The 21,952-nt window shown below is 38.8% G+C and overlaps 1 protein-coding gene across 2 annotated transcripts in view; it reads right to left on the bottom strand.

Moving 5' to 3' along the window:
* Positions 1-21,952, bottom strand: part of LOC113107420 (FERM domain-containing protein 3) — a 56,721-nt gene that overhangs the window by 14,275 nt on the left and 20,494 nt on the right. For both annotated transcript variants that reach the window (XR_003292656.1, XM_026269915.1), the window contains exons 5-13: positions 19,744-19,841; positions 19,143-19,266; positions 18,066-18,153; positions 17,749-17,837; positions 14,623-14,686; positions 7,970-8,058; positions 6,918-6,992; positions 6,764-6,832; positions 5,324-5,448 (exon numbers count right to left, since the gene is read on the bottom strand). Coding sequence is in view for 1 of the 2 variants with exons in the window: in XM_026269915.1 (XP_026125700.1) it covers positions 5,324-5,448; positions 6,764-6,832; positions 6,918-6,992; positions 7,970-8,058; positions 14,623-14,686; positions 17,749-17,837; positions 18,066-18,153; positions 19,143-19,266; positions 19,744-19,841 (821 nt within the window). In the remaining variant the exon portion in view is untranslated. The remainder of the gene's footprint in view (positions 1-5,323; positions 5,449-6,763; positions 6,833-6,917; positions 6,993-7,969; positions 8,059-14,622; positions 14,687-17,748; positions 17,838-18,065; positions 18,154-19,142; positions 19,267-19,743; positions 19,842-21,952) is intronic.

Raw genomic sequence — 21,952 nt, 5'->3', positions numbered from 1 at the left:
TCAGCTCAATCCTAACAGATCCCCAGAGAACTCAGGGTGTCATACCTGGTGACATTGTCTATTTTAAAGGTGCTCTAGAACATTTTTTTCTAGAACAAGTGATACAAATGTGATACTAACTGGGATCACGTTAGGGCGACTGTATTTAGTTACTGATGCCGTTGTCAAAATACTAATAACTAATAAACTAATAACAGGGATATTTGTCACCCAGGAACAATTTATTCTTTCCCATTCTGATGCTCGGTTTGAACTGTGTGATTGGCTGATTACAAATTTGCCTTAACGAGCAGCTGAACAAGTGTACCTTATAACGTGGCCATAAGTAGTACCATAAACAAAATGTATGACAAAAAAATACATTTATCTGGTGAAAATGTTGGACATCATAAGGTATTTTACCTTCTTGTAGGATAACAACAGTTTCCGAGAATAATAATGTCAGGACTCGGGTATGATCTGTCCTTCTTTTCTTCCTTTTTTTTTACTTTGTTTATTTTTATATATTTTTTTTCGTTTTCTACTCATTTTTCTACACTTGTTTTCGTTTTGTTTCCTTTTTTCTCTCTCTCTGATTTTTAATATTTTTTCTGTTTTTTCTTCCCTTCGCTCTAGCGCCAGCTGATCTCGCTCAGCAATCTAGGGTGGCAGATTACTCTGTGCAGTTCCATACCCTGGCCGCTACCTGTGGATGGAACACAGAGGCCCTTATCGCTCGCTTTGTAGAGGGTCTCAATGACTCAGTCAAAGATGAACTGTTCTCCCGCGAGGTTCCAGAACGGTTGGATATTGTGATCAGTCTGTCCCTCCGCATAGACGCCAGGAGAGATCTACGCCGTCGAGTTCGAGCAGACTCCGAGCCTGTCACGTTCGTCCCTCCATCCCAGACTACAGAGGAGTGTGAGCCTATGCAGGTGGATTGCTTGCGCCTCACGCCCAAGGAGAAACAGCGCCGCCTGTTGGAGGGTCTCTGCCTGTATTGTGCGGCTCAAGGACACCGAGCTCACTCCTGTCCAGCTAAGGCTGCTCGTTCGCCACATAGAGTTAATTTGAGTGGCACTGCCAATTCCCCCGCTCACAGGTCACGCACTCTTCTGTCTGTGTCTCTGTTTACTAAACACACTTTGTTTAAGGCTTCAGCACTCGTTGATTCAGGAGCAGAGGGCAACTTCATAGATGAAGAGTGGGCACGCGTTCGGGATATACCCATCCAATCCCTGCAGTCACCTATAGTCGCTCACGGACTCGATGGCAGGCCACTTATGCAGATCTCTCGGGTCACTGATTCAGTGAGTCTTCTTACCTCCGGGAACCACCGGGAGGACCTCAGATTCCTAGTCTGTAAATCTCCATCTATCCCTTTGGTATTGGGTCATCCTTGGCTCATTCGCCACAGGCCGAACATTAACTGGGCAGACAATGTAGTTTTGTCATGGAGTCAATATTGTCATACACATTGTCTTCTGTCTGCCTTCTCCCCGGTCTCTGTTTCTGTTTCCCTACAGGAGGAGGAGGCGGAACTTTCTCGAGTTCCTGCTTGCTACCATGATCTGCGGGCGGTCTTCAGCAGGTCCCGGGCTGTATCTCTTCCTCCTCACCGACCGTATGACTGTGCCATCGATCTCCTCCCTGGTGCTTCTCCACCTCGCGGACGGCTGTATTCTCTCTCCGCGCCCGAGCGCGAAGCGATGGAGAAGTATTTAAGTGATTCTCTGGCAGCCGGTATTATTCGTCCCTCTTCTTCTCCGGCCAGTGCGGGGTTCTTTTTCGTGAAGAAGAAGGATGGCTCTCTGCGCCCCTGTATAGACTATGGAGGGTTGAATGATATCACAGTTAAGAACGGGTACCATCTGCCGCTGATATCTTCGGCCTTCGATCTCTTGCAGGGGGCCGAGTTCTTCACGAAATTGGATCTTCGCAATGCTCACCATCTAGTGCGGATCAGAGAGGGGGACGAATGGAAGACTGCGTTTAACACGCCTAGCGGGCACTTTGAATATCGGGTTCTCCCCTTCGGCTTATCCAACGCTCCAGCTGTCTTTCAAGCACTTGTCAACGACGTGCTGAGGGACATGATCGACAGGTTGTTTTTATTTATTTAGATGACATCTTAATTTTCTCCTCTTCTTTGCAGGATCATGTCCAGCACGTAAGACAGGTGCTTCAGCGGCTGTTAGAGAATCAGCTGTTCGTTAAGGCGGAGAAGTGCGAGTTCCACGTTCAGTCAGTTTCGTTCTTGGGACACATCATCTCGGTGGGGGGGATTCACATGGACTCTGCGAAGGTGAGGGTTGCCTCCGAATGGCCGACACCTGATTCCCGCAAGGCGTTACAGCGGTTCCTGGGTTTCGCCAATTTCTATAGGCGATTCATCAACTTCGGGCAGGTGGCGGCCCCTCTGACCGCGCTAACCTCCACCAAGGTCAACTTGCGTTGGTCAGCGGATGCCCAAGCGGCGTTCGATGAATTAAAACATAGATTTACTTCAGCCCCCATCCTGGTAACTCCAGATACTTCCCAGCAGTTTGTGGTGAAGGTGGATGCATCAGAGGTCTGTGTCGGTGCCGTGCTCTCCCAGGTATCCTCCATAGATAACAAATTGCATCCTTGTGCTTTTTTTTCACACCGTTTGTCTCTTGCAGAACGAAACTACGACATCTGTGATCGCGAGTTGTTGGCAGTTCGACTGGCTTTGGGGGAGTGGCGTCACTGGCTGGAGGGAGCGGCTTTCCATTTCTGGTGTGGACTGACCACAAGAATTTGGAGTACATTCGGTCTGTACGCCGGCTAAATGCCAGACAGGCTCGGTGGGCGCTCTTCTTCGGGCGCTTTGACTTCACCCTCTCTTATCGACCCGGGTCCAAGAACGTTAAACCCGATGCGCTGTCTCGTCTTTTCGCTTCTCCAGGCGATCCGCCCCCCGACACTATAATACCTCCGGGGTGCATGCTGGGGGCGCTTACCTGGGGAATCGAGAGGCTCGTCAGACGAGCGCAGGGGGGAGTCGGGTGCCCGCGGGGTGTCCCACGGGCCTGCTCTTCGTGCCCAGGTCAGTTCGCTCCGCCGTTCTCCAGTGGGGTCACTCCTCCAAAATCATGTGCCATCCAGGAGTGAGGAGGTCGCTGGCTGCCATCCGCCAGCGGTTTTGGTGGCCTGCCATGGCGGAGGATGTTCGCCGGTTCGTGGGGGCGTGCCCGGTCTGTGCTCAAAATAAATCCTCTAATTCTCCTCCCGCTGGTCTGTTAATGCCGCATCCCATCCCATCCCACCCCTGGTCCCATATTGCCCTGGATTTTGTAGTAGGACTCCCTCCATCCAGTGGCAATACTGTAATTCTCACCGTAGTGGATCGCTTTTCCAAAGCTTTTCCTAAACTCCCCTCGGCTAAAGAAACGGCCCGGGTGGTCATTGATCACGTCTTCCGGATTCACGGCCTTCCGGAGCACGTGGTCTCTGACAGGGGGCCCCAGTTCGTTTCGCATTTTTGGAGAGAGTTCTGTCGACAGATTGGAGCGTCTGCGAGTCTGTCGTCAGGCTTTCATCCACAGACCAACGGCCAGACCGAGCGTGCCAACCAGGATCTCGGTCGGATGCTTCGCTGCCTGGCATCCCATAACCCCTCCTCCTGGAGTGATCAACTCACCTGGGCAGAATATGCTCACAACTCGCTACCGGTGGCGTCTACAGGTATGTCCCCGTTCATGTGTAGTCTGGGTTATCAGCCTCCTCTGTTTTCTTCCCAGGGCTCCGAGGCAGCTGTCCCCTCAGTTCAGGCTTTTGTTCAGCGTTGTCGCCACACCTGGAGGAGGGCCAGGGAGGCGCTTCTCCGAGCTAGGGGACGCGTTAAAACTGCCGCAGACCGCCACCGAAGGTTGACGCCCCATTATGTCTGCGGACAACGCGTGTGGCTCTCCACCAAGGATTTGCCACTGAGAGTCCCATCACGAAAGTTGGCACCTAAGTTCGTGGGGCCGTACCCTATCTCCAAGGTCATCAACCCGGTGACGGTCTGTCTCCGGTTGCCCAATTCTCTTCGTCGTGTGCACCCTGTCTTCCATGTGTCCAAAATTAAGCCTGTCTTGTGTTCTCCCCATTCTCCTACTGTGTCTTCCCCTGTCGCTCCCCCTCCCCTTGTTATGGTGGACGGTTCTCCTGCATATAGGGTTAAGAGAATCTTAGACTCCAGACGTCGTGGGCGGGGATATCAGTACCTGGTGGACTGGGAGGGGTACGGTCCGAAGGAGAGATGCTGGGTTCCAGCCCGGGACGTCCTGGACCGCTCGCTCATCGACCAGTTTCACCAACGCCGCCTTTCCTCGGGAGCGCCGGGAGGCCCTCCTGGGGGAGGGGGTACTGTCAGGACTCGGGTATGATCTGTCCTTTTTTTCTTCCTTTTTTTTACTTTGTTTATTTGTATATATTTTTTTCGTTTCTACTCATTTTTCTACACTTGTTTTCGTTTTGTTTCCTTTTTTCTCTCTCTCTGATTTTTAATATTTTTTCTGGTTTTTCTTCCCTACGCTCTAGCGCCAGCTGATCTCGCTCTGCAATCTAGGCTGCGGCTTGTCTGACGCACCTGTTCCCTCTATCTCATTACTCACCCTATTTATTCTGCTTGATTTTCACCCATCCTTGTCACTGTGTTCTGTGACCTTTTGGCGTTTGGCTTCGGTTCTGTTCTGGTCAGTTCGCTTGTTGGTTTGTCTGCCCAGTTAGTGTAACCTGTGCTTTGCCCTCAGAGGATTTCGGACCGCTCTTCTGGTTTTCGACCTGGACTGTTTTTGACTCTGGTACTGCCCACCGTTCTCAGCCCTGTCTGCACCTCGCTTGACCCCTTGTCTGCCCGACTATTCTCCTGCCTGCTGCTTTGGATTTGTTGCCCCCTCTCTCCTGGCGTTCTCGGAGGCTGAGCGCACGACCTGCCCGCTGAGCAGTGTGAAGTCAAGACTGATTTTTCCCCCAGTGGGTTATTGTTTTGTTTTTTGACGTTAAGACGTCCTCATTAATAAAATACTATTTTTCAGCCTCATTCCGCTCTTGGGTCCTCATCTGTCCTGACAAATAATGTGACTAGATAAGTGTTCCTGTAGCTCAACTGGTAGAGCGTTAGCTAGCCCAAGGTTGGGGGTTCGATTCCCCGGGAACACATGATGTGAAAAAATTGATAGACTGAATGCACTGTAAGTCGCTTTGGATAAAAGCGTCTGCTAAATGCATACATTTAATCATATAGAATTTAGAATTTTTAGAAGTACTTTTCATTTATTTATGGGTTAAAGTTCTTTACAGTGGAGAAAGGTGTGTATGTACGCAGGCATGTTACCGTTGTCTGCAGAGGAGTCTCTGTTTTCCCTGCTGGAGCTCAGTGCTGGTAGAAGAGGCTCCATGTTCATTATCAGCTGTTTATGACTGAGCGAAGTAAAGCTTCTGCTCTGACCAAACTGAGACCTGATACAGCCATAGAAACAAACAAACATGTTAAAACAGGAACTTCGGAAAGTGAAAGAGAAATAATTAGAAAAAAAAGGAGTTTTTAACAAAAATAATTTGATCGATGTATATTTTTAATGTAGACTATGTAGACATGATATCATGTTCCCAATACAAGATGTTAAGGTCCAATTCTCACTATTAACTATTAACTATGATGTTTGCCTCAACAAATTCGTAATTTGCTACTTAGTAATAGTTAGTAATGTAGTTAAGTTTTGACATGTGGTCAGATTAAGAGATCTAATACATAGTCGTAGAATAACGCATTAATATTTGATTTATAAATACTAATAATCAGCCAATATGCTAGTACTATTCAAGCTAGTTATTAATGAAAATTGGTTCTTTAAGGGCACCTATTATGCCCCTTTTTACAAAATGTAACATATGTCTCAGATGTCCCCAGAATGTATCTCTGTGAAGCTTCAGCAGACAGAAAGCAGCTGTCACAAGGCATGTGAGTACTAAACTAAGTTTTCTTTCACACAATTTTATGTTAAAAACACACATAAGTTAGAAAAACGGTTATGTCTGTTTAAACAGCTGGGAAAGAAATAAAAGTAGAAATAAAAGTAATAAAATAAAAGTGTAACTGCTCTGTACGGAACAGCTTCTACAGCTGTAATAAGACAGCATTTCTAATCTGAATGCTGCTTTTAAATGCTCTAGCGTGAAGAAAAACACAGTTGATTGTGTACGGCTCACTGAGGGTGTCTCTGCTAATACAGCAATGTCCATCAACGGTCGTGGGTGGGGCTTGCAAAACACTTTAGAGATTCTGTGATCAGTAAGTTCTGAGACACTGCTTGTGATTTATTGGGATTAAAAAGCGGGTGGATTTTTATCATTATAGGGTGGTTGTGTACACACATTTATGTTCAAACAACAGAATTTTGCATAATAAGTGTCCTTTAAAATAACATGTTAGTTTCTTTGTTTATATTTAAACAAGTTTATTTTTCTTGCAGTCTTTTAGCCATGATGAAGATCTGTGTGTTGAAAAAAGTATTATTATACTTGATAGTTTCACCTTCTGATTATTTTGACTTCTCCATTCCGTAAGTGTTGCTGGTATCACTTTGAAATACCTTTATTATTAACGTTGTCATAGCATACATAAGAATCAAAAACAGAGTCCAAATTTGTTTGTTTAATTGGAAGGGTAGGAAATAAGATAAATTGGGAAAAAAAGGCTAAATATATATTGTGGCCTTTTTAAACCATATGAACAGTATATATATAAATATCATATATATAAATGGAGGCTGACCTGTGTACAACAGGAGGTTCTCTCTGAATCTTTGAACTGGCTTCAATCACTTCTTTAGCCACCCGGCCACTGAAATCAAACGAGAAACAATAATATTAAATATCAGCTTGTCTGATTTATGGTTTACTTCCACCAGATCACTGGACAACCTCACCTGTAGCGAAATCTGCTTCCCTTGAAAAATATACTACTGCTGGACACAGTCTTGATCTGACTGGACTTTGCACATCTAAATCAGAAAAAAAAAAAAAAAAACAGCTTACCAAACAGTAGCCAACAATTTGCCTCTGCTACATTTATATTTAAACCTGTTACAATTGCTTTTATTCTGTTGCCAAAAAATAGCAATGTTCTCATTTCTGTTTAATCTTTTTTTGCTATATTTAAATCACTTCTGCAGCTTTTCCCCTACAGTGTGGCCAGACCAATAAAAGCAGCTTGTGATTGACTGACTGATGTGTGTGTGTTAATATGAAGACAGTGTTGTTGTTTGACAGAGGCAGGCCTGCTGTCTGGCTGGCATTTAGGCTCTTAATTAAAGGGCTTTCAACAGTAACATAACACCCCTCACACAGAGTAAGACATCAAGGCACTTATATCAGGATCATTCTCAGCAAACCGTGCCATCTGTGTGCTGCGTTTGTCCCCATGACCTCATACTGATATAATTACCAGGATCCACAGCTTAGTCACATTATAAGAAAGATGTAAAGATGTAACTGTTAGCATGGAATGCAAAATCTATCTCCAAAATGTATATTTCAAGCTTTCATTGATATATCAATATGATATACTTTAACAATACAAAATATACCAATACTGACATATCCACTTGTTGTTGATGAATGACATCATAAAATATTCAAACCATGGTACGTTTGAGTTGCATACTATATTTTATTATGTTTTAGACTTGCATTGGCCTCACTGTTGCAGTAGTCCATCAAATTACAGTTTTAATGAAAAATAGGACTGTAAAAATACTGCCTGTAAATAATGTGGTGTGGTGTAATATATTTGCTATTAGACATTTTTGCACTGATCTAAAACACCAAAAACATTTGTATTTAACAAAGTCATTGAGTCCTTTTTATTTAGTTTGAAAGGAACTGCATAAAAAGTTTTTTTTAAAATGCTACTTAGATTTACATTATGATGAAGAGAGAGAGAGAGGGAGGGAGGGAGGGATGAAAGGACGACTCTCACTTGTAAAAAGCCTGGTTTTCCACGGCACATTTCCACAGGTGCTTGCAGGCTGCTGGTGTGGAGGTGTGGAACGTCAGAACCAGTTTCTTCTGCAGAGAGATGAAAGGAAAGAATGAATAATTGATGTGTGGAACAGCAAAGGTAGATACAATCAACTTAAGTGAACGGGGAAGGTCACAGCGAGTAAGGACATAAAAAATCTATAAATTACACAGAGATGGAATCTGAGCACAATGTCATAAATAATGAGAGACCCAAATCTGTGTGCATGTTAGTGAGAGTGATGTGTGTGCGGGCAGCAGGGCGGCTTTACCGGGAACAGAGCAGGGAATATGAGAGTTCGGATCAATATAACCTCATAACGGCACAGTCAGTCAACCGGTTAGAGACGCTTTGACTGGAACGAACACTACTGTATGTACACCACACTTATTAACCATCGTTTACACTATAGACAGCAGTGGCTTTTACAAGCACTCACATTAGTGTAATAAATTAGTTAACCCATGAGAAGCTGTGCATCCCTGTGATTTGACAAAGATTGTGAAACGTTGTTAGTCACTATCAACAACCTACTGTGTGATGAAAATCTCAAAAGGCCAATGAAAGTTACATTTATTATGATTAACAGTCGCAATAAACAATTCTCCTGAGTAATATAGTTATTAGCCAGTTAATTGAATGTTGAATCAGTTTAATGGTTCATAAAAACTCTGCTATCAGTTTTATATTTTATCACTAAGATAACAGATGGTGTTATACTGGGGATACAAGTAGAGGATGTTGTTAAGACCTACAGATGTGACTATATTCACACACTCTCCCAAAAAAAATAAAAAAAGGTACAAAATCTGTCATTGTGGCAGTATATTTTCAAAAGATACTACTATCTACCATTTAGATACTAGTATGTACATTTAAAGTGGTAATATGAAACTTTAAGGTAATAATAAGCAATCTTCAGGGGTTAATAAGGTACAGAAGTGCACCTTTTGTCACAGCTTTTGTAACTTTTTTCTGTGAGTGATATAACACAGTTGTATATGCCTTATTGATTTTGCTAAACGGTTGCTAATATTACAGATCAAACATTTTCTTCCGAAAAGGCTTCTTAATTTCCAGGCAATTTTATGTTCCAGGGCTGATTTTTATTCAAGCAAATACATTTCAGCATTTTTAACTGGAACCTTAGAGGCTTTTTTCGATTTTAAAATCCATTACAAGTGAATTATTCTATGTTTTATGCAAAGCTGAATAACTCCAACTTTACTCCAGTATTTAGTGTCACATGATCCTTCAGATATCAAAATATTATGCTGATTTGCTACTCAAGAAACATTTATTATTATCGCTTAATATTTTTAATGGAAACCGTGAACCTTTTTTAGGATTGTTTGAAGATCAGAAAATAAAAATAAAAAAGAATACAGTATATATAAATTAAATATGCAAACAAAATCTTTTATTTTGAATGCGATTAATCGTTTGATAGCACTAATATATAACAATTTAAAGGCGCAATATGTAATTTTTCTGCTTTAAAAATAGCAGAAATCACTATATCTATGTTATATATATTTTTTATTTGTGTACTTACATTATCCCGACAGTTTCCACGAACTTTCAAATCCGGAGAAAATTATAGTTTAATTAGAAGACACGGCACGTTTCTTTATTTCCGTTTTGTCGCCCGTCTATGACGTCATATAAACTTTGACCCCTCAAGTTTATCTAACTTCCTGCAGAACTGCCAAATACAAAGGTGAACAGAAACAAAGACGAGACGAAGAAGAAAAAGTAGTAGCCTTGATCGAGACTATTATATTTTATATGTATATTGTTTATATTCGTATTTAAACCTCAATCAATAACTTAGTTATGGATCATGATTATGCTTTGCCTGCACGTTCTGTGAAGCGCAAATGCACGGGTGAAATAAATGACCCGAGATGGTTTTGGGACAAGAGAAGCAAAAAGACACGGGTAAATATTGGAGTTGCATTTCCAAGATAGAGAGAGCTTCGTGACAAGCTGAAACTACAGAGAGATGCCGAACTCGCTTGCATTCTGAAAAACAGGTATGCATCCATTCAGCTAACTGTATCTATCCGTATATTTTGTGAAACGATGATGTCTTGTGTAAAATGCAGACGGACTAGCTCTCATGTAAATCTACATTTGTTCTATATCTAGCTGAATAAAGTAGCTTCAAATGCAGTTCTCTAACTTGTTCGATATCATAGTATAACGTAATTATAATTATTAACGAAAGGCGACCGTGTTTTTTAACATATATTACTACTAGCTAGATGGAATATTGATTTGATAGGGGTCTCATAATTCATATATCTCTCCGTTCGAAAAGACGTGATTGTCAAAATACTAAGTTAGAATGAGTGAGGAATGATTGGGAGCGACATGGCACGTGTTCCAATGAACAACAACTCCCATGAGCCTTACGCTATTTCCCGACGTCATCAAAGTACGTCTTATGTTATTATTTTGATTGAGTGACCCCTGGTGGCCCAAAAATTCCATATTGTACGTTTAAAGATCTTTACTATCACTCTTAATTCATCTTTGCTGTATAAAAGTATGAATTTCTTTCTAACAATAGTGCACACAGAATATACAATATAAATTGTTGTATATCATGTATTTTATCACCACTCAGGAGGACATGAACTGGTTTATAATGAGTCACATGTTGGATTAATAACCATGCATGAGAGGACGAAAGCTACGTCAGTGCTGTAATGAAAACGTATAGTGGGTATTGGTTTTCTGCAGGGTCAATATGCATTGGATTCCCGTTGACACGTCTGAGATTACAGTGGGGTAAATGTGCTAAACTACCAACCGAACTATGTGACAGCCTGAGCCCAGCAAATATATGTTTTGGATCAAACGTCCTGGGCTGAAGCGGGGGTGAAAATGTAAGTGTTAGGCCGACGTGACAGAGATATATATGAGGCCTGATAAAGTACTGTAAAAAAACAGACGTGTCAGGAGAAGAATCCCATTAACCCCACGCATCGTGTAATCTAAGACTGGAATCGATAGATGGAGTCCTGAACAGAACAGTGAATCCAGAAAGAAATCAATACAAACCACTTCCAGGCCGTTTAGCATCAAACTGCTGCCCCTGCAATATACTGCTGAACGCTCACACTGAGATTACGTCACATCATTAAAACAAATCTAAATGTCAGAGCTCTCACCCAAGCTATGACAAGAGATGGACCACTAACCATCTGGGTTTAGGATGGGCATCCCACACTAAACTAACTGGGATTACAAACTGTGGTACACAGAGTGAAGTCAGGTGGTATGTATAGCACAACCCTAAAAACATAACCCTGTTAACCAGAGCTGGGTAGTAACGGATTACATGTAATCTTGATTACATAATCAGATTACAAAAATGTTGTGCACGTTGCATTATATTACTGTAGATTTAAAAATGCTCAAATAATGTAATATACTGTATTTTCTTTCTGTATTCTGTACACTGTATTTCCCGTCATAGTTTAACATCAAATTATATGCAATTTTACTGTATAATATTGTTAAATTTGTGTTTTTCATGTAACATCGATTTCCCTGTTGGTGTTCCAATGGTGTTCCATGTTCCAAATTGATGATATTTCACATACAATAAAATTGTATATAAATAATTTATTTATTATTATTATTTGAGTAATGCATTTTAGGATTTTCTGTGTTACATTTAATGCTATTTAGATTAGATTATTTTATTTTATCTTTGTGTGTGTGTGACCCTTTGTCTATTATATTATTAATATTGTATCACTTTTTTAAAATATAAAAGGTTAAAAGTTGAAAATTTTTATAAGAAACACTGGATTCAGTTTTGAGCATCATAGCAATGATGAAACCAAAGATAGCAATTATATTATTTATTTATTTCATGTAGATGTCGACATATTAGGGATTTTATTGTTTCATGAGGTGGGAGATATTCTTTTTAAAAATTAACAATAATGACTTAACTATTAAAAAATTAATTATTAAATAAAATTAATTTTAACAAAAGCAATGCCTCATTATTGACACACTGGCATTTTTATTATATTTAATTTCCTTAAATAAATTTTATTGCTATATGAATTATTCAAATTATCTACAGGGAGCTATTTTTTTTTTTTTATTGTCCTGATGAAAAAATAAATAAATAAAATAAAATCCTCAATAAGCCACACATTTTGAGGTATAATTCATGTCAGGAGCGCAAATAGTGCTGGATGAGTTATATAAGAAGTCTCTAAGATCTTTTCAAATGCCTGACTCTAAGTATATGAATAATAATTCAGAAATCATTCTGTGAGATTCGAGTAGGAGAACGGGTCAGCCGTTGCTCAACCTCCCGGGATAGTGAACAGTCTGCACTTCAACACTTCTGGGCAGAATAGTGTCTATCACAGACAGACATGTGCACTTGTGTGTGAAATACAGTCACATGTCCGGTATAAGTAAATGCACACACATCAGTTTCAAGTGTGTGTGAACATGCAGAGAAAGACACTTCAGTGACAACAGCACACAATGATTTTCCCTGTTCACACATACAGTATCAACCCAGAGACTCTCAGGCTTGCATGGGTGGTGACCCAGACAGGCGAAGGTATAGTGCACAGAAAGAACCAATCACACACACAGATCTAGACATACACTTTAGTTTCATACCCATCATATAATATGCATAACTTCACAAGCAACCCAAGAAATATGTAATAGCTTTAAACCAGAGGTTCTCAACCTTTTTGACTCCAAGTCATTTGTGATTTACTGGATAAGGATTAAGTGTGCATAAATTATAATCTTTTTCTTCACAATATTGAAGAGACTGGAAAGCTTATTTTAATGCTTGTTTTGTCTTATTTTAATCTAATTTAAGTCATGTCAAGGGCCCCTGGTTGAGAACCACTGTTTTAAACTATGTAGATAATTTAATACGTTTATTATATCTATATACTAAAGTTTGGCAACACAATGTCAGGTTTTATATAATTTGAGTTTTCTATTATAACAATGTCAGTAATATAGCAGTGCATTTAGATTCATTCCCCCCAAAAAAGGAGGCTTTAGGATTTATTTCAATAATTTATTTAAAAATATTTATTCCATACTTTTCAACAATATTGATTTAAAATATTTATACAATCTTTAGTAAAACACTCAAGAGCAGAGTAATAAAAAGAGAAAGTAAGGAATTTAAGAAAATGACCCCCTATTGTCTATAAAGGATAATATGGCACAAAAAAAAAAAAAAAAAAAAAAAAAAAAAAAACATATATATATTTTATTTTTATTCCAATTTAAATCAAAAATGAATATTTGTTTTTTTTTTTTCATTAGGATATTAAGCAAAATACTGCATGCTTTTCACAATTGTCCGGTCCTAGCCGACAGTGTTGCCTGTGAAATACTCATGAATACTCTATGTTGGGCACTACAACTAAAGACTGATTAAAATCAGCACAGATATGTGGGTGAGGAAATGTACTAAGGCTATATAGTCATAATTCATGAGTTCATCAATGGCCATGATGTATATGTTTACTCACCAGCAATGGAAAAGTGCACACAGAGAAAAGAAGACAGAAGCACATGTAAAACTAGATTTAAAGCGTGACACAAACAGAATGCCAGGCACAGGACGCTGAATAAAGACCTGTTCACACCTAGAACCAACTATAACAAAAACTACAGTATGTTAGTGCTCACACAAATGGATGTTTTGTCTATTATAATATTCAGTTTTGTCATCTGGAGTCTTAAATGCTTGAGCTTTTCAAAGTTCTCACTGTCAGTAATTTTATCGTTTAACAGCTGGTTGGAAAAAATCATTCTGACAGTGATTCCAATGATTATTGTTCCTTGTTATCATTATAGTTGTCATGTGGACATCTCTTTTTTCATATAATCAGAACAATTATAAAAACTTTATAATTGTAGTTATCATTAAACATATTGCCCTTAGTGTGAACAGGACTTAAATCTGTACTGGAAAAACAAAGCCGCTTTGCTATCTGCATTAAAATGGTGAGGTTTAAGAGGCAGTTTATGTAGGGTGACCATATGTGGCTTTCTAAATTGCCTAAAATGTATAGGTTTGGGCTTTGTTTTTCTGTTTTCATACTGTTCACAGTGTACAGTAAGGCAGGATCCACAGAGAACTGTTAAAGCAATGTATTGTACACGTACAGATAATGTATGAGGACTGTAAAGAAACTGTCAGTAGTAAAACAAAGGCAAAACCAGGACTATTTTATTATTATTTGTTTTCATGAAATCCTGACTAGGACACATGAGGGCATAAAGAGGATGAACCTGTTTACTAGGCTTTATTCTTTATGAATGCTTTAAATGAATTTATAATTGTAGAATGAAGAATAGGGGCATGGGAGTGTTAATAAATATATAGGACAGTGCCAGTGAGTTTACCAAAGCTCTCAAATGAATGTAAGATAACACTATTGAGTTTATAATGTCCTTATGATGCAATGCAAAGCATAATGATAATCCAAATGGCTTTAGGTCAGGTTTCATCGGTATTATATGGTGGGTAAATGCATTATGAACCATATGACAAAAATGAATTAGAGTTTTAAAAAGATAAGGTTTCTTACCTCTCTTTGCACTCCAATCACATAAAACGTTTTCCCTTCAAACTTAAATTTGCTGACATCTGCCCTGCAAGAGTGAGGGATACAAATGAAAGTTACAAGTGTGAGGCGTTCAGTGTAAAAAGGTTGATGTCAACAGACACTCTAGCGCTATGAGAGGGAAACTCTTCAAAAGCATTCATCGGCTTGTTGACTGTGAGCTGGTGTTAACAACCGTACAGAACCTCATATATCATACAGATCAGGAGCACCCACAGACCGCTCACCCATCCGCCGATCGACTGGCCTTACATAATGTCTGTGAGTCACAGCACACAGGCTTTCAACTGTCTGTCGGAAAACAGTTTTATTTACAAGCTCTCAAGCTGATTTTGAGGAAGAAAAGATTCTTATTGCAACTCAATTTGCAAGGTTATTGCATCAGATCTTTAAAAGATATTCAAGACTTTCATTGGCGATGCATCCTTGATATATATATATATAGAGAGAGAGTCTGATTTCAGAGTCAGAGTCTGATTTCAGGCCTGTTTACACCAAGGAGGATATCTATAGTGATAATAGCTAACATTTTAATTCCACAAGAATAGGAAATTCACACCACTGCTAACATTAACAACACAGAGGAACAATGTTGTTGGAATCACTATCAAACCTTTTTTTCAGCTCATGAACATTTAATAACACTGGCAGCAAATCAGATTCAACTCTAATTTAAAAGAGATCAAGCATTTAAAACAGCAGATGACAAATCTCTACAATGCACTTCCCAAATAGAGCATTATCATCCACTGGTGTGGACACTAACATGGCTATAGTTATTTTTATAGTTATTGGTGTGAGAGGGCCTTAACATACAAACCCGATTCCAGAAAAGTTGGGACACTGTACAAATTGTGAGTAAAAAAGGAATGGAATAATTTACAAATCTCATCAACTTATATTTTATTCACAATAGAACGTAGATAAGATATAAAATGTTGAAAGTGAGACATTTTGAAATGTCATGCCAAATTCTGGCTCATTTTGGATTTCATGCTATACATTCAAAAAAAATTTTGAGACAGGTAGCAATAAGAGGCCAGAAAAGTTAAATGTACATATAAGGAACAGCTGGAGGAACAATTTGCAACTTATTAGGTCAATTGGAAACATGATTGGGTATAAAAAGAGCCTCTCAGATTCGCAGTGTCTCTCAGAAGTCAAGATGGGCAGAGGATCACCAATTCCCCCAATGCTGCGGCGAAAAGTAGTGGAGCAATATCAGAAAGGGGTTTCTCAGAGAAAAACTGCAAAGAGTTTGAAGTTATCCTCATCTAGAGTGCATAATATCATCCAAAGACTAAAACTTTATAGGTCAAAAAAAGAAGCCATATCTAAACATGATCCAGAAGCGCAGGCGTTTTAAAATGGACCGTGGCAAAGTGGAAAACTGCACATACTGCATCAATTACAACATCATGGCTGTGTAGAAGAAGAATCCAGATACTGAAATGGCCAGCCTGCAGTCCAGATCTTTCACCCATAGAAAACATTTGGCATATCATAAAGAGGAAGATGCAACCTAAGACAGTTGAGCAACTAGAAGCCTGTATTAGACAAGAAGGGGACAACATTCCTATTCCTAAACTTGAGGAAATTGTCTCCTCAGTCCTCAGACGTTTGCAGACTGTTATAAAAAGAAGAGGGGATGCCACACAGTGGTAAACATGGCCTTGTCCCAACTTTTTTGACATGTGTTGATGCCATGAAATTTAAATTCAACTTATTTTTCCCTTAAAATGATACATTTTCTCAGTTTAAACATTTGATATGTCATCTATGTTGTATTCTGAATAAAATATTGAAATTTGAAACTTCCACATCATTGCATTCTATTTTTATTCACAATTTGTACAGTGTCCCAACTTTTTTGGAATCGGGTTTGTACTCCTACACCAAAATTAGCAACTATCAGAATAATTATACACCAATGGAAGGGTAACTACTGTTTATTATTATCATTGCTTATAATGGTCAAGCTTGTTTCAAGTTGGGTGGATTCTGATCAGCTGGAAATAATAATTCTAAAAGTGTTGTTTTCTGTGCTGTTGTTGTTATTATTACTCACAAAATTAGAAAAATTATTATAATTTTCCAGTTATAGTCATCATTATAGTTGTCATCCATCCATGCTAACCTCTGCAAGACACCAGCCCTCCAGGATCAAGTTTGGTGACACCTGACGTAAGAACTTTGTTCATCTTCAGAAAACAAATTAAGATATTTTTGATAAAATCCGAGAGCTTTCTGATCCTGCATAGAGACAGCAACACAACTGAAACATTCAAGGCCCAGAAAGGTAGTAAGGACATCATAAAAACAGTCCATGAAGTGACAATAATACTTAAGTGCTCAGAGAAAACAAAAATAAATAAATAAATATATCAAAATTGTTGGAAAATAAATTCAATTAATTCATCGGTCTTTGATACATTTTCATTTTTGCTCTCTTTGCCCAAAACTATTCTAGTAGCTTCATAAAATCATGGTACAGTAGAACCACTGATGTCACATGGACTGGTTTACCAAAGTCCTTACTACTATTCTGGGTCTGGGAACATTTCAGTTGTATTTCTGTCTATGGGAGAGTCAGAAAGCTCATGGATTTCACCAAAAAGATTTTAATTTGGGTTCTCCAGATGAATGAAGGTCTTACGGGGTTTGGAACGACATGAAGGAAAAAAATGAGAGAATTGTAATCTTTCGGCAAACTAGCACTTTTTGATATACCAGAATAAGCTACAAAGTGGAGACTAGACTTGCGGTGAGATCACTTTTACTGTTGTTCACCAAACTGTTGCATACAAAATCCAGTATTTCAATAAGAATCCACAAAGCCAACATAATTTTGTGCCAGGTGAAAATATTTCCCTATGGTGATTTCACAGCATGTTCAAGGATTTTATGGATTTGTTGCATTGACCAACATAAAGCTGATTGGTTTAAAAGTGACTTTTGTTTGAACTGTGTTTGACACACTAATGACAACCGACAGTCAGCTTTTTTGTCTGGAAAGTAAAGTAAGGTAAGGTAGTGATGGCAAGTGAATCTGAAAAAAATGAAGATATATAAAAGTGATAAGATGGTTACCATTTTAAAAGGTGGATCCGCTTATTTCCCTGGAAAACCACAAACCCTCTTGCAGTGAATCCCAGAAAGGCTGTGGATCCTGTGAAATCCTGAAATCAATTAAATTAAGCTTCAGATTCATGATGTTTCAGCTACAGACAAAATTAGTTTTTTTTTCATTTCATTCCTTTTTAATTGAAATTTTATTTTAACCTTTTTATTTGTTTGTTTGTTTGTTTTTTTGTCCATGTAAATTTACTAGATGGACGATTTATTTTTCTTTTCCAGCAGATGAAGTTCAGCTGCTTTGACAGATATTTGTTTGGTCGAGTCAGTACCTTGCAGGGATGTGGGTCGACTCCATATGTGTCCAGTGTGTGAGCCCTCTGAAGAAGATTTAACTCGGCGAGGGCAGGACACTGTCCCCTACAGAAACAAACAACTCAATCTTACAATACGATCTAGTACAACTAGGTCACACCAAATCTTTAAAACTATAACTCTAAATTATTAGAGATAGTATTGTCAGTATTGACAATACTGGTCAAAAGTAAAAAAAAATTATAATATTCATCAAAGATGTGTTAAACTGAACAAAAGTGACACTTAAAGGGATAGTTCACCCACAAATGAAAATTAGATGTTTATCTGCTTACCCCCAGGGCATCCAAGATATAGGTGGTTTTGTTTCTTCAGTAGAACACAAATTAAGATTTTTAACACAAACCGCTGTGGTCTATCATATAATGGAAGTGAATGGGAATCACGGCTTTGAGAGTCAAAAAACATATGCAAACAAAACCAAATTAAACCCTGCGGCTCGTGTCGATACATTGATGTGTAAAAACACAAAAAGATTGGTCTGTGCAAGTAACTGAACAGTATTTTTATCATATTTTACCTGATGTCTGAACTTTCCTGAGCACGTTCATGCATCCTTTTTCAGTCTGCACATGAGGCACTTCTTTCTTCTTCTTGCTTTATGGCGGAATGCAAACGTATATGTGCTATACCGCCATCTATCTCTCAAATGGACCATTGACACTCCTAATCGAGATGGTAGATAGAGTGTCAGTGGTCCATTTGAGAAATAGATGGCTGTAAATCAGAGGCTAAAACAATATAAATACTGTTCTGTTTCTTGCACAGACCGATCAATTTGTGTCTTTACACATCAATCACAGGGTTTAATTTTGTTTTGTTTGCATATGTTTTTTGACTCTCAAATCCATGATTCCCATTCACTTCCATTATATGACTGAACGACTGCAATGGTTTGAGTTAAAAATCTTCGTTTGAGTTCATTTTTGGGTGAACTATCCCTTTAAGACTTAAATTGTTAGAACAAAATATTAAGCGCAACTGTTTTCTAGATTGATTATATGGCTTACACTTGGTGTTTTATTTCTTCTCACCTCAGCTCATTCTGGTGGATCTCCATGATCTTGCGCTCTAGTTTGAGGGACTGTTTGGGGAAGAGCTTGAAGTCACTGATGTAGTCTACAGGATGCTCCTCAGGATCGTAGTCCCCAAGCTCAGCTAAAACAAGACAAACAAAAAATCATCAATGACCAGGTGAAAAGCTGAGGAGCCAACAAGAGACTTCCAACTGTTCCTGATCTAAATAAGGTTCATATCCATCGCTGGTCACTTTATGACATGTGTAAAGAGGATTGAAATATGACTTTTCATTAGTTAAAAAGCTTCCAGAAGAAAATGTCTCAGTAACACCATGTTATATATATTTCATTTCTTTCTTCTGGTTTTTGGAATGAAGTATGACCTGACCATGTTCTTGACAGCTTTCATGAGACTGATTATACTGAGATCACACTGCTTACTTTAACATGAAAGCAGCCGCAGATCAGCCGTTCTGGCTTCAGCTGTAAAGTTAACATGCTCTTTACAAATGAAACTGGAGTCTGAAATAGTACTCAAGCTTTGGTTACATCAGAAAATGTAATGAAAAGTGTAATTGACTGTAAAATTCATCTGAAGATGAGATTGTATTCTTACCCTGTACTATACAGGCTCCAAGATACGCAGCATCAGCGAAGGGACACAACAGCCTACCGTGGTACACATCTCTCTTCAGCTGCAGGTACAGAAGATATCTGACAACAGAAATAACAGTAGAGGAGACATCAAAACAAGAGTTTTAGTGTTATTTTGACACGAAACATTCACCATGGATTCTCTTTCTTTGGCTACATTCACAGAACAAGCTAAAGAATCAAATTTCAATTTATTTATTTTCTTTTTTTGGGGGGTAAACCCAACTTCAGATTTTGGTTCAGGATGTTGACATAACCCTTTAAATATGGCCCACATCAGACTCTGAATAAGATAAATATGCATCTATCCCAACATGTTTATAATAATATTATTTTATCTTCAACAAGTCTCATATTACATTTTAAAATAAAATAAAAATGTTATTATCCCTTATTATTATTTTAACTTTTAATTTGTTAACCACTTTTGACTCACCAAAGTAGGACAAAAAATAACACATCTCTATTTTATAATTGAAATATAGTTAAAGTGCTCTCACCAAACATAAGCATTCATGGTATGCTAAATACACACACACACACACACACACACACACACACATATATATATTAGAGTTAGGGTTAGGTACAGACCAAAAGTTTGGACACACCTTCTCATTCAAAGAGTTTTCTTTATTTTCATGACTATGAAAATTGTAGATTCACACTGAAGGCATCAAGGGCTATTTGAGCAAGAAGGAGAGTGATGTGGTGCTGCTCCAGATGACCTGGCCTCCACAGTCACCGGACCTGAACCCAATCGAGATGGTTTAGGGGTGAGCTGGACCGCAGACAGAAGGCAAAAGGGCCAACAAGAGCTAAGCATCTCTCGGGGAACTCCTTCAAGACTGTTGAAGACCATTTCATGTGACTACCTCTTGAAGCTCATCAAGAGAAAGCCAAGAGTGTGCAAAGCAGTAATCAAAGCAAAAGATGGCTACTTTGAAGAACCTACAATATGACATATTTTTAGTTGTTTCACACTTTATTGTTATGTATATAATTCCATATATAATTCCACATGTGTTAATTCATAGTTTTGATGCCTTCAGTGTGAATCTACAATTTTCAACGTCATGAAAATAAAGACAACTCTTTAAATGAGAAGGTGTGTCCAACCGTTTTGTCTGTGCTGTATATATATATATATATATATATATATATATATATATATATATATATATATATATACACACAGATATATACAGTACATATATACAGTACATTTTATATATAAATATATACGGTTTGCGGGATATTTCAAGCCATTTCAGAGGTGAAGCAAGTTATCACATTTGATGAAAAATTTGATGAAAAGAACTATTGGAATAATGTGCCCTCCCAAACAGATTTCATCTTGACTTACGGGGTTTGCACAACAGGGTTACAATGCATTGGCCAAACACTTTTTGTGCACTTGCGCATTTCTGTTTTCTCCATTCTCGCTCTTTCTAACCCACTGCACTCAAATCTATTCTTTATATTAAATATTAAACAGAGAAAGAGTGGGAAAAAAAGACCTATACTGTAGCTGTTTTCTATGTCAAACTGAGTTTTAGCAGAAAAAAAAAAAACTGGTGCGGAGAAGAAACAGCTTGAATGTTCACATTAATGCATCTCTTGTCCATCGCAATCCCTTCCTTCCTGTTTCACATGATGTTCCCATTTAACTCAAATAACCCAGGCTCCCTGTTACACTCTCACACACATACGCCTTTGCACTCTTTCAAGCTTCTGTCTGGCCACAGGAACACCCCGGTTTTGCAGCGCGCAGAGAAAGAGAGGAAGATCCAGAAAGACAAATACATTTATCTTCACAGTTCAGATGGTGCACATGCACTGAGCATCATGTTGTGAGAGCAGCACTAATGAGTTAGTCACACTAACAATCTGCGAGTGTGTATGTGTGTGTTTGTGTATCTATGCAGATGTCCGTGTTTGTATGTGTGTGTTTGAGATGGAATCAAAGCTCGCTTTTGGACCGTAGCTCTCTGATAATGTTAGAGGAATATGTGACACACACTGACAGTCTATTCAGAATATTTTGCTTCCTTTTGAGAAAAAATAAATAAATCCTGTTAAAATAAAACTGAGGAGTAAACATGTTTCATATTCATTTTTGGACAAATAAGGATGTCCAAAATTATGAAAAGAAAAATCTAGTTCAAAAC

The sequence above is a fragment of the Carassius auratus genome, chromosome 8 (assembly GCF_003368295.1).
Source record: "Carassius auratus strain Wakin chromosome 8, ASM336829v1, whole genome shotgun sequence".
Taxonomy (NCBI): Eukaryota; Metazoa; Chordata; class Actinopteri; order Cypriniformes; family Cyprinidae; genus Carassius; species Carassius auratus.
The sequence above is the reverse complement of the archived record's forward strand: the minus strand, read 5'-3'. Positions and strand labels throughout refer to the sequence as shown.